Source organism: Xiphophorus couchianus, chromosome 19 (assembly GCF_001444195.1).
Source record: "Xiphophorus couchianus chromosome 19, X_couchianus-1.0, whole genome shotgun sequence".
NCBI lineage: Eukaryota > Metazoa > Chordata > Actinopteri > Cyprinodontiformes > Poeciliidae > Xiphophorus > Xiphophorus couchianus.
Genome location: NC_040246.1, coordinates 9,046,679 through 9,063,056, shown reverse-complemented (window position 1 = coordinate 9,063,056; position 16,378 = coordinate 9,046,679). Strand labels below are relative to the sequence as shown.

The following is a 16,378-nucleotide window of genomic DNA, read 5'->3' as shown; positions in this document are numbered from 1 at the left end:
GCACTTCGTTCGCCTCAATCCTCACCTGGCGTTGTCGTCTTTCTTCCAAAGTAGCCCAGGACGTGGGAGTAGAGATCCTTTAGCGAGGCGTCACCCGAGCTGGCCCTGGTCTGTCGCTGCGGCGATGACCCCTGGGATGACCCCTGGCCTCTGGGCCGAGGTTTGGAGGACAGGGCGTGGACAACGGTCTTATACATGCCACCGAGAAGAGCGCCCTGGTGGTGTCGTGAGGTAGTGATGCCAGGCTCCTGGGAGCGTGAGCGGCAGACTCGGGACCGCAGGGCAGAGCGTCCCAAACGTCCTCGCACTCCTGAGGAACTTGACAAACCCTCAGAGTTGACCTCTGGGCCCAGACCGGACCCGATACAGGACCCTGGGAGTTGCTTCTCCCCTCCTGTCCCCAGTCTGCCTGCAGAGGAATCTCTGCTACCTGCAGGAGCTCCGGGCAACAACTTCTCGTTTGCTCGTGTTTTATGGCCAGCTCCGTTCCCTGGGCCGAACTTACCTGGACTTTCTGCTCCTAGCTTTCCCCCTGAGCCCACCCCAGCTCTGGCCATCTTCTCCCCAGCCGAGTGGCTGTGAGTGTGGAAATGACTGAGGCGACGCAATCTGGCTCTCCAGTGGGCCTCCTTGTTCTCCAAGGGGTTGTGGAACTGGACGGACTCGGTGGAGGGCCGGAAGCTGACATGGACCCCGGCAGACTGATGCCGCTTGATGCCACTGCGAGACATTTTTAACTTGGCTGAGTCGCAGGTTTGGGGAATTGATGATTCGGTGTTAGGTTCGGCTGTGATTGAATTCTGTCTAATCAACCGCGCCCTCTGTTTTGATTCTCCTTTATCTTCTTGTTTCTCTTCTATCTCACCCCACAAGTCAAGTTTCCCTTCGTGTCCTGCTCCAGCTGTTTTTTTCTCCTCCAAGTTTCTCTCTAAGCTAGTGCTCCCTTTAACACTGGGAGATGGCCATTCACACTGTAGCTCCAAACACTCGTAGATACTAGGCTGCTCTGCTTCACTCTCCTCTGTGGAGTCCACACTCCTGTGTCTCACTGATTTACTTACCTGCCTGTCCTCGTTTACCACCCGCTTCTCCTCCTCTAACTGGGATCTGGCTTCCCTGCTTTGCTCCTGTGCAGGTAAAGCCACAAAACCTTCTAATAGATGACCAGCACCGCCTCCCTCTTTGACCTCCTCTTTCTTTTCGCCTCCTTTCTGAATGAGATAGTCTCTGATGGAGGAGAATAAATCGTCCTCTTCAACTTCACACCCCACCTCCCCCTCATCTGCATCAATTTCCTTTTCAGATGAAAAAGCGAAAGCGGAGTCCCAGTCGCTCACCCAGTCAGAGCTAGAGCCGTGGCTTCCGGAGCCGGCTCGGAGCCAGGACTGGTTATAAACACTAGCATCATCCTGTGGTTCTGAGGACAAGGAAACACCATTGGAGAGGGTGAAAGATGTGGGATTAAAGGAGGTGAGGGGTTGTGAGAGAGGCGGAGTTGTGTGGCTGTTGGCTGCAAGTGAGGAGGTAGTTGTGGAGTGGTGGTGCGGAGAATTCAGGAAGGACATGGGATTCCGCTGGGTGTCTTCACCTTTGACCCGCTCGGCGATGAAGGGCTCCATGATGTCAGAGGCGCTGCTACTCCGGGCGAGGGTGGATGGTGCCGGGGTGTCCAGGTCACAAGCTCCCCCCTGGAAGACCTCGGAACCGGTGGTGGGCGGGGTCTCGTCGCTCTGTGATGAGTGCCTCATTCGTGAAGTGCGGGACGTCAGCGTGTTGGGGGGGTCCTCGAGATCTGCTGATTAGAGGGTGATGAAATCAGAGACCATGAGATCCCTGAAATAAGTCTGGAAGAGCTTAACACATAGAACCCACTGTGACATGCACTTAATATGTAATTGCAGTGCTGTGGAAGACTCCTTCTGTTTTATTGTCAGTCCTAATCAATTGTGTGTGTGTATATATATATACTGTATATATATGGGTGTGTGTGTGTGTATAGCGTAAGAAGATGAATGCGCGTTTTTGTAGCTCACTACATAAATTAACTTTTAGTGAAACACAACAGACGATAAAAATATCAGAGCTAAGATATGAGTTTCTTTTGTTTGTGCTTTCAATTTTTGTGTGAGGAAATATGTGAAAAAGTGTTAAACCCTTCCAAACTTGCTTTGTTTCTTGCTTTCAAAGAGATTTTCTTGTAATATGTCAAAGTGGCCTTAGTCAATAGTTTGAAATTTACAACTGGAACTACGGTTCTATGAATCCTGGATGACTGCCAGAGGGGGTGCTTCAAGCACTGAATGATCAGTCTTGCGCATGAGTAGGTTGAGAGTTAATCACAACAAAGTCACCTATGACTTACCGGTGACCCACGTGACTATATAGTTACATGACACTTGCCGCTCAATTCCTCAAACTTTTTGCAAGATGCACAGATTCCGAGGATCTAAGCATTCTGGTGGTCATCTGGGATTAATAAAACCGTAGTTACAGTTGTAACTTTCATTCTATTTCATCCCTACTGACCGCCAGAGGCGGTGCTCCAAGCACTGGATTATTTATGTCAACAAGGTCACGAGGAATCTGCAACATCCAAGGGACAACCACTACAACACCTACCTCAGTGTGATGTTCATGGATGCTGCTTCCCTGAAGGTGATGGGGCGGAGCCACATTGACCCTGTAAAACCGAGTGTGAGCATACCCAAAAGTCGACGATACCACACAAGAGGTAGTGCCACGCCAAGCCTGATTTCCAGAAGCATACTTAACATACTATCGATCCACTGGGGCGATGGCCAAGCAGTCATGGAGAGAGAGTTCATGGCAATGCCCAGGAAGATGGTCTCCTGTGAGGGAGTCAGACTGCTATCTCCATGTTCACCTGCAGGCCAGGCGTCCCACATGATCGATCACTAACTGAGTGTCAAGGACCGCTTGGTCTTGTGTTGCGGCAGCACAGGAGAGGGGGCCACTGTGACGCATCGGGTGAACACCGGGTGAACGAGAGGGGCCTGAATTGGAAATGCTTCCTTTGGGAAAAAAATGAAGAAACTGCCAATGGGGCAAAGCAATCGGGACATGAGGTGGAAGTGAACCAGTCACCTGCAACACTTCCTGGTGATCAGCATACGAGCAAAACCACTAACGCCTTTTGAGTTATATAAGCCACAACACTCAATCAAGGAATGCGGCAAATGAACCGTTGGGGATTCTTGGCTGATCAAAATGGGGCATCCTGCTTTACTGCTTTTTTAATTTGTCAATATCTCAGTCAGTTTAAACATTAATTGTAGGAATCATGGGCTTTTTTTAGTTTTCTTTAAAAAAATTATTTTGTCCCTTTGATTATAATGTATGTAGTACAAAAGTTATGCCTTTGTGTACACTTAAGACTGTCTGTCCCATTCACTCCCATTATGACCAAATATTTGCAGTGGACAGTTACCTAAGCATTTTAAAGGAACTTTACATAAAAACCAAACTAACCTAAGCTTCTGCCTTCAAAATACAAGTAAAAAAGGTTTTAGGTGTGATGACACCACTAATATTACCAAAGGGCCCACCCCTTTATTTCATCAAGTTTCAATGGGGAAACGCTTCTATTACCTTCCAAAATGCATAACAATGAAAATATTGAACACCACAAAAATAGTCCTGGTGCATTGGCAGTGATGTAAGGGAAAGTGTGAATGTGATTGGGAAAATATTTTAAAATTTTAAAAATTAATGTATTAATTTTCAAATTGGTTGAGGGTGAAACACCCACAACTAAAATATTCTTATATATATATCCTTTTGAGTTTATTTTTGGAAAATATTGTAAACTTTGAATTTTTCTCCTTCAAAGAAAAAGCATCAAGCTTTTTAGGACAAAACAGGCATAAAGAAAATAGGAAAAAAAATTACATATGAAAAACATCATATATTTGGATAGATCTGAAGCAGTTGGAAAGATTTGTTGCAGTGAAAGTGAAAACAATAAATACTGAAATTTTATAATAGCTTTATAAAGTGTACTATTTTGGGACACAAAGGTGTTATGTGTATAGTCAATTTAAAATTCCCCAAGGGTTAAAGCAAACAGTAAACTACTGCCCCAGAAAAGAAAAACAAAACTTATCAGTTATCGCAGCAACAACTGCAGATCTGCTAAAAAACAAAAAATACCTTGTGGAGCCCCTAGTGAATGAAACTCACCTGGAGATCCGACCATACGCGGTGATGAGGCTACTAGCAACAAGCCCTACCCTAACCCTAAGTTAGGGAAGGTACCAGCTTCGCACAATCACACCTGCGCACAAGAAGAACTAAAGCGCCAGCTGTCATGTGACTAGAAGTGGGTCAGAGGTGATTTTGTTGTGATTAACACTCAACCTGCGTATGCACAAGAATGATCATTCAGTGCTTGAAGCATTGCCTCTGGTGTCCAGTAGGGATGAAATAGAACTCCAGGTTTTGTGAATGGAAGTCAAACTTTTCTTTGGATTTCAGGTGCCCTTTATATTTCTCTAGTCCTTGAACCCGACCATGACGACAACATATTGTGTAGTATTCATGTCAAAACAAAAAAAGCAAACAAATGGAGAATAAAAGTTTAATTTTAGAGATTTTAGTAGGTGTAAAATCTCTGAAAGTCACATCTTAGGAAACAAAAATGTGAAATTTGAATATGCAAAGAATGACATAACATAAAAAGTAAGTGAACTGTTATCTTCTAAGAGTAACCCAGATATGCTATAATTGTTTTTAGTTGGGTTTAATATAATGACTCCTATGTCCAATAACCTGGAGGATTTTGCCACAATGCTCATGCCGCAAAGCGACACCCTTAAACCTTCTAGCTGCGTTTTTGTAAAATGAAAAAGCTTTTTATTTTGTTATAACCACTTATGAAGACTTCAAACCTTTCAATTTATTCACAAAGTAAACAAAATCATTCTGAACACATATAGTACTTAATGAGACAGAAGATTTTTTTTCAAAATCAGAAATAAGCCACAAATCTCTGATTTGTGCCTCTCTATTTTACATAAAATGCACTATGACAGTTGTAATTCACATAAGAAACAAACAGCATGCATGTACAAGCATCAAGAATGCTTAGAGAAAATTAGAGGACTCTGAAATAAAGGATCTGTAAGAAATAACTGCATTAAAATAAATTATACATATCACAAGCGGTGGAAGTTACACAAGACAGACAGACAAGCAAACATTTGAAGAAAAAGAGCACAGGCATGCGATTTAATGGACATGGACAAGCAGGAATTCAAGCAGGACGTATTATGAAAAATGAAAGTTAAAAGTAAAGAGACAGGACAACAGGTAGGTCCAGTTCTATGTGTACAGATATACATCAGACACAGTGAATGCTGAATGTCAAAATGCCTTTCTGTAGTATCAAATTTCCTGCTACAGTGCCGGTCAGTATTCAAGGTTGGTTTAAATTGAAAAACAGGATGAATTCCTGTTCAAAAGCATGCAAACTACAAACAAACAAACTTAATAGAGGCAGTCAGACGTGCAGGAATCTATTGCTTCCAGGCAGCAGGAAGACAGGTATTGCAAAAAGAGTGTACCTGCCAGATGGTCGGCAAGAGGGGGTAGAAAAGGGTGGTGGTGGTGGTGGAGGACAGGAATAGGCGGAGCCAGAGCAGGAGCACTCTTAGCACTGCGAATAAAGGCGGAGGACAGCAGAGAGTCCCCCGTAGAACAGCTACGCAGGGCTGAAGAAGTCGGAAGAGAAATTGAGAAAACGGAGGAAAGAAACAGAAGAGTATTGTTGTAGTGAGGAGTAAGGAAGAAAGGTGAGTGGAAACAGGCAGACGTAAGGATGAAAACCAAAAAATGATTAGGAAAATAAAGAGCAGAAAGAAAGAACAAAAAAGGGAAGTGAAGGTGAATACCGGTAAGAGATTGAGAGGAGAGGCAGATTTGAAGATATTTATAAAACAAGTCAGAAGGGAGAGAAAACGTTTTGTGGGTAGATTGAAAGACAAACACTGAAGGTGGAGGAGCACTGATTCAGGATTAGCTCTGCAGAAAATACAAGGAAACAGTGAGAGGCTGGTGGAAGCTTCACAAACAGGATCACTCAAGTTCCTGCATGAAACACTCGACATGAAAATTAAAACAAATTTGCATGCATGGGGCAAGAAATATTACAGACAAGAGCTGGTTAGCATGAGCAACTCTGCCTTAAATTAATGAGTTATAGAATATAAAATAAGATGAAGGGAATTCAAGCAGAGATGATACTGACCTACAGTCTTCTGGCGAACAATACTCCTTGCCTTTTCGATGCCTGGTGAACCGGCTGTGGTGGCGCTTCGCTGGCGCATGGCGGCCGCCTGACCCGGCTGGTCTCTGCTCCAGCCTTTAGAGAAAGACCGATCCACGGCCTGCCGCTGGCCCTCCGTACCGACTGGAGGATGAACAAATAACAGTTATTTAGGAGCAGCTAGTGATTGTAGTGTTACATATTTCCTGTGTCTTGCAAAGTTATAACCTCAGACCAGTTCATAGTTGTGAAATGGAGGAAAGGGATATATGGACTAAAAATTTATTGCAAACACAATTCCGTCACGTCGCCCTGAACACACCGTCCCCACAGTAAAACATGATGGTGGCGGCATTCTTCTGTGGGGATGATTTTCTTAAAAGAAGCTCCTCAGATGGAGCTGGTTGCTGAGAAATCCATGAAGAATACCCTGTTAAAGGCTTGAAAATAATTGAGACTGTATGGAAGTTCGCCCTGATCCCAAAACCCCCCATGGTAACAAGTGGCAATGGAAGCATTATGCTCAGGGAATGCTTCAGATTTCTCTGTAAGACATTTTTGAAAACCAACCATCCTTTTCCTTTCATTTGAAGCTGGTCTATCAGATAAAATCTTGATAAAATACATTGATGCTTATGGTTGAAAATGACTTTCACAAGGCATTTTACTGCCTTGACGCTGAGTGCAGATAAAGTGCCTACACTGCTCCTTGGCTGTTCAAGTTAAGGGTGATAATATAACAGATTATTTTCATAGTCACAGTTGGGGCTTAAATAAAGTACTTCTCAAAGCAAACCATGTCCAGTAACCTTTTCCTTTAATCTTCTTCTGCTTTTGTTCACTGAGTTTGTCCAGAGGCAGCTCATTTAGATCCACGCTGTACAGGTTCCTGGCCAAAACCTAGGAAACAGAGACACCATCAATCTTGTTTATATAGAAGCAAGAAAGCAGGCAACATTAAGGTAAGAAACCTTTAATACCTTGGTGAGGGTCTCCATGGTGAGTGACCACTCAGTAACCAGCTCCTCCCAGCAGGTCAGAGAAGAAAGCACACAGAGGAGATCATCCCAAAGTTCTCTGCTGATATACACGTTCAAGTTGCCCTTAATCCAGGCAACTATTAAAGTCTGCAAAGAAAAAGCAGAGTGAAATAAAAAAAGAAGGTTAAAAATATAAATCTGCTTAAATAATAACTAGTTACTAAATAAACTAAATGGTCTTTTGGAATAGGGACATAGAAACCAAACATTAGTGTCAGCTGTGTACCTGAAAGATGGGCCCAGCCAGCCTGCCGGACAGCGTGTTGATTTTCTTCCCTTGAGGCATGATGGATGGAGGCCTTTTCATGACAGATTCTGTCACCCTCAGCAGGACCAGTAAGATCTGCTCCCTACAAACAAGTACAGGAATATTTATTTTGTTTTTAAAATCAGAATAGTTGTTTAGTCGAACACAAGGAGATATGATTAATTATTATTATTATTAGTTTGTTTGTTTGTTTTGATTTATCAATAGCAATGGATCTCTCTGTGTTTGCCAAAATAAATTGCATTGTAATCTATAGGGAAAAGTTTAGCTAAGTCTCTTTATTTGATTTTTAAGTGAATTTTTATAACACCACATGATGCATTACTTGACAATAAGTCAAAAGCTGCTTTGACTTATTGTCACACAAAGTCACACATTTTCAAATATGTTTAAAAAAACATATATCTGTGACAGTAGTAGAAAATTGAAAACAGTGACATGCTGACATATTTATTGCCGTGTTCTGAGTATTTTTTCTTTTACCATGTTTTCTGGTCCATGGTTTCGTGCATAACTAAGCTGCGGTAGATGTTCAGGACCCGTTTGCACATGTCAACATGCTCCTCTAAAAGGATCTTGATGTCATTGGCGGGTTCCAGCAGGAAAACGTTGGCAGAGTGGGTGATGAAGACCTGGAGAAGACACAAAGGGTTTTATAAAATGAGAAAGAACAAGATAGAATCATCTTGAGTGTACACCAGAGCAAAGTGTAAGATCCTGCCTGTAGTGTCGTTTGACCTCCAGCATGAATACTGTACTCCAGCAATTCGCTGTCAATCTCTTTGTTGATTTTCTGAAAAATGCAGAACATAAATTCATTATTCAACTGCTACTTATAATTATGAATATTTTGACTGATTAAACTTTTGTTTCTGAAGAAATTCCCACCTCAGCCTCTTTGTCTCCCAGCTGAGAGCCGGCATCCAGACTACTAGCAGCAGGAATGGGATACGGACCTTCCTCTGGCTCTTTCATAAACACTGGCTTGTCCTCCATGGAGATCCACTCTTGATAAACACGAACCACTTTTCGCATCACAGCTGCCTCACACATGGGAAGTAGAAATCCCTGAGTAGGAGAGAAAGTAGATTACTTCATTTCCATTCATACATTTCTATTAATAATTTCAACTGTCCCCCAATGCAAAAAAAATTCATTAACCTCCCACAAGTAACTTAAACAAATATTGTATTTAATCCTTGAACATATCCTTACACAAGGTGTGACATTGTTATTGCCAATTACCTAGAAACAGTATTTGTGTGTGGAACCAGGCCCAATGTAACAAAAGAGTAACATTTTGCGGAAATGTACTGCATGTGCAATGTTTTTGTAATTACACAAAATATGCAGAACACAATGTAACTTTTTCCTCTGGGGCGACCATTACACTCTGAATGTTTTCTCTTCTGATGCAGGCATCCGACTTTTTGCTTTGGATCTAAGGAGCCCCTATCCAACATGCCTTAGAGGTTTCCTTTCTTTAACTTGTACAAATGAATTGGCACAAGTTAAATAAGTAGAAAACAAATCCAAATCACCATCCCTCCACCTCTGAACTACCAAATAAGGCCTTTGGAGTCTGAGATGGAGTATTCTGTTTTTCTGCAGTCTGGTAATGAGGTAAATCTACAGGGACATCCACACTAGGAGGACTGACAGCTGCCTTTAATGTTTTAAAAAAAATCTTTGTCTAATAATAGTTTTAAAATGGGTTTATTAGCATTTTAATATTACTTTTACAGATTGCTGAATTAAAGAGGCCATATGTCTCCATATAATACAAATAAACTTGGAATGAGAATATTTAAGGTAAAAATGTTTAATTTAAAAATGTAACTGACAGAATATCAAAAAAGTTGAAACTGATCACTAATATTTATTTTCCTTCACCTGTCTGAAGATCTCTATGATGAAGTTGACGTTGGTTCTGGAGTTGGTCAGCACTCTCCTCACCACCTCCATGTCTGTCAGCTGCTCTTCGTCCATGGAGCACAGGGAGGAGGAGCTGGGCTCTCTCTCCGTCAGCGTGGAAGTGTTGGAGTGGCTCTGCTCCGGCTCTCCTACACCCACCGGTCCGCCGATGCTGCTTCCCGTCGGCCCCAACGAGCTGCCGCTGCTTTCTAGGTGACTCTCGGACCGACTCCCTCCTCCGCCGCCGTCGTCAGAGCTGCCTGCTGAGCGAGCGGCCAATCCAGCAACTGCTCGCTGACACAGACGATTAATAACAGTTAGTACAATGACTATAGAAGCCAAAGTCTTATAAATCAAGCAACCACCTCTGTGCTTGACTTGGAAATGCTACCAGATAGAGTTTTAAAATAAGAAAAATATAGATTGATCTTTTGAGATATCTTTAAAAGGAGACAGGATGAGGCTTTACAACCAAAGAATACAGAAACCACGATTTCTGCTAGACCTCGTGGCATTTTGCCTTGCCAAACTGGATGGAATGATGATGAAAGAGGCCTCGCCATTCTTCAATTTAATCTCCAAACAACACCTAGATGGTTGAAATTTGGATGCAATTGGATTTTCTAACAGGACAATGATCCCAAACAAAGATCAAAACTGGTTTTAGACTGGATAAACCATGCTAACGCCAACAATATGGTGATCCAAAAGTCCCAGCCTCAACACTACCAAAAATACATGCATCAGGCTGGAGTCAAAAGCAGGAGAGAAAGTCACCTTTCACTCTGAAATAGTTGGGTATTGTTTCAAATAACAGCTTTTTTTGGCACTGCACTATATTTCTTTTGTCTTATGTGCAAAGCTCAGATACTAACACATTGTTAACTCCTCCTCCATCTCAGTCTATGTTGACATGTGCCAGCCTGTTTCTGATTTGAGCAACCCAGATGAGGTCACAGAGCGCTACAAGGTACGGAGTGGCATGATGGGCAGTCCGCTGCACTTGGAACAGTGCAGCCCCGCTCTGCAGTCAAGCAGCACATTCATAATAATTGTGTTTAAAAGCTTCCTATGTGAAGGCAGCATTATACTTAAACGCTTGGTCTGTTCCAGGAAACAAATCAATTTGGATGGCAACAAACTTGTGTGGTCAAAGTGAAAATGGCTAATGGTTGAGTTTGAGATTCTGCTTATAATTGAGATTCTGTGTGGATTTCAGAAAAATACACAATAAATTAGGATAATTCCTTGAAAAAAATCATTAATAAACGCCATATTTAGAGGACAGTACCTGTATGTTCTTTGGGACGCTCTCGCCTTCTGTTCCTGGAATCTGGGTTTGGGTGTTGGGTCGCGGTTCCAACCAGAAGGAAACGAGCCAGCGGATAAAGATGACTCTGGCCTGAAGGAAGCTCTCCTTGGTGCAGTACACGGTTTCACCACCATCCTGCTCTCTGCGCACCACACTGTAGTAGGGCTTAGGACGCATTGAAGGTACATCTAAAAAAACATAACATCAAAGGCACTTCAGCAAAACATACAAATCTCCTGTTTCCAATGTAATTCATGGAAGTCTTCCTGCAGTAAGAGCACTGACCCAAGATGGGGTTGTACAGGCTCGTTTCCATAGCGAAGTTGGGAAATATGTGAGGAAGGTAAAACTTCCTGAAGTGGCCAAAGAGGAAGCTGAAGCCACGCTCATGGTTCTCTTTACACCGCCACTCCAGAGACTTTGCCTGGTCGATACACACAAACAAAAAAGCCCTGTATTATAAAGAGAAATTAGGCCGCACAAAATGGGAACAAGTAGAGAGAAGCACCATTGTGAATCTTATCAGTGTGTGAATGTTTGCACACATGTGGGTGAAAGCAGCAAGCAAAGAAATTACAAGCAGGGGATGCAATATGCCTTTAAATCAGCAACACCAGCCGCATTTATCCCCTGTGTTTACCATTAGTAATATTAGTAAAGCGAGGCAGCATTATTACATCGTGGTTTCATTAAATATGTTAGTAAGAAAATAGATAATACCTGGTTTACCATGTATTTCAGCAGAGCTTCAAGGAAAAAGGCAGTGAGGTCATCCTGGTTCTTATCGCCGGACTGTGGAGCGACCAATGGTGTGATTTCTTCTGGGGTCACTTGAGCTGCAGAAATGAAAAGCAGGAATATAAAAGCTGCATTCAATGATCCAATGGGAAACAAACCACAGTCTGTATTAGTGGGTGCTTTAGTTGTACGAACTCTCAGTCAGACTCAGCGGCGGGTTGATCATAGTGTCCAGGGTGCGTGGGGTCCCACGTAAGAGAGGAGCGGGAAAACCCGGAATCAGACATGCAAACATGCACAGCTGCTCGGTCTCAGCGTTGCTCTGCAGCGCCTGCATCCACAGCAAAAACAGCCGCACGCCTTCCCGACGGATCTAAGATGTGGATTAAAGAATTTTTAAAAAAAGAGGGAAAAATTCAAATCAATAATAGTTCATCTATGATCAGGGAGTTGAGATGTTAAACATCTTTTATACATTGTTACATTACCTTCAGAGAGTTTCCAGTGTGAAGCAGCTTCTTAAGAATTAGTCCTGGAAGAAAAATATGAGCCACAGCTTCATTAGTTTACTCAGCTATCTGGCTGATTTTACTGTGAGTTTAAACAAGAAAGCTGCTTAAAAAGCACTTGCTTGTTGTCTAAATTGTTAGGAAAATGTGACTGAAAGAAGTCTTGACAGAAAAAAAATTTTTGGTAGTAAAATGTGTTAGGAGTAAGGAAACCGTACCTATGCTGTGGAACTGCCACCGACTCTGGATTCTCTCTGGCAGAAGTTGAAGAATTTTCTAAAACACAAAAATATACAACAGATTGGTTTGAGGGAGATTTAAATTCAAATTTTCAGACGTTTCCAATATTTTAGTAAGATTTTTAGGGTGAAAATTAGGTGGCCATTTAGTATTAAACTTAACATTTCATTTTATTTTTATTCCGTGATTTTCTATTCATTATTCTTTCCTCTGTAAAAGGAGTACCATTTATTTGGAAAATATTACATTGCAATAATATGGTTAAATATCATGAAGACAATATCGATGGTAATTTTTTATCAGCACAATGCTCATTATTTTCCAGAACTTTAGAATCTGGTCTTCTCAGATTTAGATCCAGCAAATACAACAAGAATTAGAAATGGACAAATCTGATTGCAGAGTTTAAATACATTGAACATGAAATAAAACAGCCACCAATCTAACAAGCCACCAGTTCTTTGTAATGTCACAAATTTTGAAATGATCTGTACTTTATTAATTTCTCTTCTGCAAAAAAAACAAAAAAACAGTTTAAACAATAAACTGTATTGTCCACAATTAGGGGTGGACAATACAAACACATGAAATCATAGTTTCATAAACTTATGTGTGTTGTATTGTTGCTAGCCTATTTAATATACACACACAGACTTGTGTTTTTATTGCCAGTCTAATTTTTAGGTCTTTAAAGCAGCAACTGGTTAGAGGTCTGTAACATTTATCAAGGTTATTCCTAAACAGTTGTTGTCAGTCCCTAGTTTGGAGGAATCTGAAATCACATAGCGACAATGCCAAGTGTGTCTGGGTTCTGTTCTGTACCCACAATAAATCTAGCTGGAAACAACAAATCCCAAAACAATCTGCTGATAAAACTCACAGACACATTAGGCCATTTGTTTACCCAGAGTGAAATAATACATTACCACTTTCTGGAATACTTACCTCAAAGATGAAGAGGATTGAGTCCAGCTCCTCCCTCTGAGACTTATGACCTGTAAAACACAGAGCCATGTTAAAAGACACATAAAAAAAACAATCACAAAAAGGACAAAAAAAAGGGAAGATGATGGATAATGTCTTTGGCCGTTTATTAATGGGAAAACTTTACCTTTTTGCTTGAGGCTGACCTCAATGGTGACAAAGTTTTCAAAGAAGACATAGTAGATATGGGAATAGTACATCTCAAAGAACTGCTTCAGATCTGGAGCCTCGGAATTTTCTGTGAAGAAGAAACAGAACGAGGCTCGGATTTATCTGGGAAACGAGTGAAGGAACGAATCACAGAGGCCTTGCCAATTTGTTTTTACAATCTTACCAAGCATAAAACAAAACCCATTACACATTAATTTGTGGAGTGCAACTAATAGCTGTCAACCAATTACTCTGTTTGCAGTTGCGGCCCACTATTTACAACTTCATATGTCGAACTGAACAGCTCTGCTGAGGTCATCATTTAAATAATATACGTCAGTCTTTGTTTATCAGCATTCTACAGTTGAAGAATGTGTTTAAATGCATCAGTGGTAAAAAAATTAATAAGACTCTTTGTTAAAGATTAGACATTTCTGATCAGAAAGTAGTTCTCAGAAGCATGAACTCAGAGTTTAATCTGACTTCTGCAAATTTACTTCATGTCATGATGTTCCGCGTTTGCTTTTGCTCCCATTTGGATTTGTGTATCTTTTTTTTTGCCCCTTATTATTTTTCACAGTCACACAATGCTGATTCTATAATATTTTATTGACATTAGCGGGTCTCTGCAGAGACACATTTTGGATTCCTTCTTATACGACAGCTGAAAGTCAAACTCACATCAGTGTCAGAGCTTCCCTTGTAAGGTCTTGGCTGGGAGGTTTATCTTCTCCGACTGTAGCTGACACATTCAAGCAAAAACTTTTATCAACACTGTGCAGCTGACTCTTAATCTAAATAGAAAATCTATTTTAGATTTTCATGGCTAATAATAGGGTGAAACTCAAGGCTTCCAATGTCAAGTGAAACAAACATTAAGATTTGTTTAGGGAAAGTTATTGTCTGTTATACATTATGTAAAAGACCAAATAAACCTTAAAAATGGAGGTGATTTAACTGCATTTCCCCACCAGGGATTTATAAAGGATGTTCACAGAAACAAGAGCGAAGCCAAGATTTGTTTTGTTATTATTATTGCTGTTTAAAATCACAATAAGGAACAAAAATGCAGATGTTTGAAACCGAGACAACGGACGTGTCTGAGTGTTGCCCAGGATGTACACCACCTTTCACCCACATGACTAAATCCCCCTGACCAAGCACAAATAAACACCTATAGAAGATGGATTATATTGCTGAGACTTCATCTACAGTAAAGTCTCTCATGCTCAAGTTTTGTGCTCATTTGTGCTGGTTTGAGTTGCAAAAATGTTGTTTTGCGCCACCATCATTTTCAAAAAATTATAAACTAAACCTCTGCGTGACTATTTTAAGTCCTAATCTTTAAACCTTTGGTGCCACAAACCTTTGCAGCACAAACTACTGACACCATTTCTGCTTGAGTTGGGCAGTATGAGGTTGATTCATAAACTTTTATTAATATCTTTAAAAGAAAATAAGCTAAAACTGCTGTAAAAGCCCTAACCTAATACAAATGTTTGACAGACGTTAAAAACGTAGAGAGGGACACTTCAGTCAGGTAAAGCATCTAATTAACTGCAGTATCAATGATTATTCCCTCATCTGAGATACAGATACAGATCATGACTGAATGAACAAGATCCTGCATATGGGCTTTTGTTTATTTTTCTGCATAGAACATAGTTTAAGTACTTTAGAAATGAGCCACATTAGATTAGACTGAAAGTCTATAAAACGTTCTTTAAGTTTATAACAAATAGAATAACTAAACTAGCAATTTCACCAAAGTTTCATCACCCAAACCAGAACTATTGTGGTTAAAACTGTCTTGGTGCAGGCATGTTTCGTAGGTCTCTGTGGTTGTTATCATAATTTTGAGTTCCCTACAGAGCACAGAAAGGGGGCACACCCTTCTCACAAAGACAAAAACAGAGGAAGTTCCGCTATGGTACTGGACACAGAGAGGAAATACTAGAGGCTATTTCCCCATCCGGCATGAGCTATTAGTGAGACCCAAGCTTGCCCGAGCACTCACAGCTCCACCAGGTAAAATATCAGGTCCTCGTTTCTCCGACACATCACAAATTGTTTGTGCTGTGAGAAAACCCACTCAGCACTTCTCACTCTTCTGGTTCCTGTGCAGAACGCAGGCACACCCGTGAAGAAATCACCACAACCTGACTGACAACATGCGGCATCACAGTGTTTGCATTTCAGCCTGGAGGACACACAACACAGCAAAACTGACATAATTTATGAAACGCATCCATGTTTTCTAAGGATTAATGGTTCTGTTCAGTTAGTATGAAATGTTCCCATTTGGTTATGAGAACTTGACAACATTTCTCCCACAAGATTTGGTCAACTTTATTCAGTCTGGACGCTTTCTACGGAATAAAAAATATTTCAAATTACAACTGTATTCCTAAACCCATGCATAACAGAACACAAACAATGGTCAGAAGAAAACACTACAATGATTCTGGATTCAACGTAACTGATTACAGATCAAAACTAAAGACTGAATGCTACAAATAAATCAAAAGCTGCTTAAACAAAGTGTGTACAAACTGATGCATCAAGCTAACTGTAGCTTTACTTTGCTCATATTTTTTTACTTTAGGAGATTGGCTTATCAGTTGAATTGTACAGGACATATGTCACATTAAAGGTAGCGTAGAAATGCTTTTATTCTGTAAATACAACTTACATTAAGTAAAAACAATCTTACAGACAGTCCAAAATTGAACATTATGGTACATAAACATTACTGTCAATATTTTCTTAAACTTTTTCTCAGCAATTTTTTCACTTACTTAAATATGGTTTACAGAGCTTCTCACAATTCATACATGTTTGTGATTGGCATAGAAAAAAAACACAATCAAACCACCACCATAGATATAAACTTATATCTTCCAAACTCCACTTTCCAAAAACATAAACAATAACCAAGAG

General features: G+C 40.9%; 1 protein-coding gene across 7 annotated transcripts in view; it reads right to left on the bottom strand.

The window, feature by feature from the left end:
- Nucleotides 1–16,378, bottom strand: part of ralgapa1 (Ral GTPase activating protein catalytic subunit alpha 1) — a 62,480-nt gene that overhangs the window by 45,575 nt on the left and 527 nt on the right. For 2 of the 7 annotated variants that reach the window (XM_027999781.1, XM_027999783.1), the window contains exons 2-19: nt 13,416–13,526; nt 13,250–13,299; nt 12,283–12,340; nt 12,044–12,087; nt 11,751–11,928; nt 11,538–11,653; nt 11,103–11,241; nt 10,797–11,005; nt 9,485–9,799; nt 8,480–8,659; nt 8,313–8,384; nt 8,075–8,223; nt 7,550–7,673; nt 7,264–7,410; nt 7,093–7,183; nt 6,266–6,427; nt 5,583–5,729; nt 26–1,792 (exon numbers count right to left, since the gene is read on the bottom strand). In XM_027999781.1, coding sequence (XP_027855582.1) covers nt 26–1,792; nt 5,583–5,729; nt 6,266–6,427; nt 7,093–7,183; nt 7,264–7,410; nt 7,550–7,673; nt 8,075–8,223; nt 8,313–8,384; nt 8,480–8,659; nt 9,485–9,799; nt 10,797–11,005; nt 11,103–11,241; nt 11,538–11,653; nt 11,751–11,928; nt 12,044–12,087; nt 12,283–12,340; nt 13,250–13,299; nt 13,416–13,526 — 4,059 coding nt within the window. The remainder of the gene's footprint in view (nt 1–25; nt 1,793–5,582; nt 5,730–6,265; nt 6,428–7,092; nt 7,184–7,263; nt 7,411–7,549; nt 7,674–8,074; nt 8,224–8,312; nt 8,385–8,479; nt 8,660–9,484; nt 9,800–10,796; nt 11,006–11,102; nt 11,242–11,537; nt 11,654–11,750; nt 11,929–12,043; nt 12,088–12,282; nt 12,341–13,249; nt 13,300–13,415; nt 13,527–16,378) is intronic. The other 5 variants (XM_027999785.1, XM_027999782.1, XM_027999784.1 and 2 more) reach the window with 5 other exon arrangements.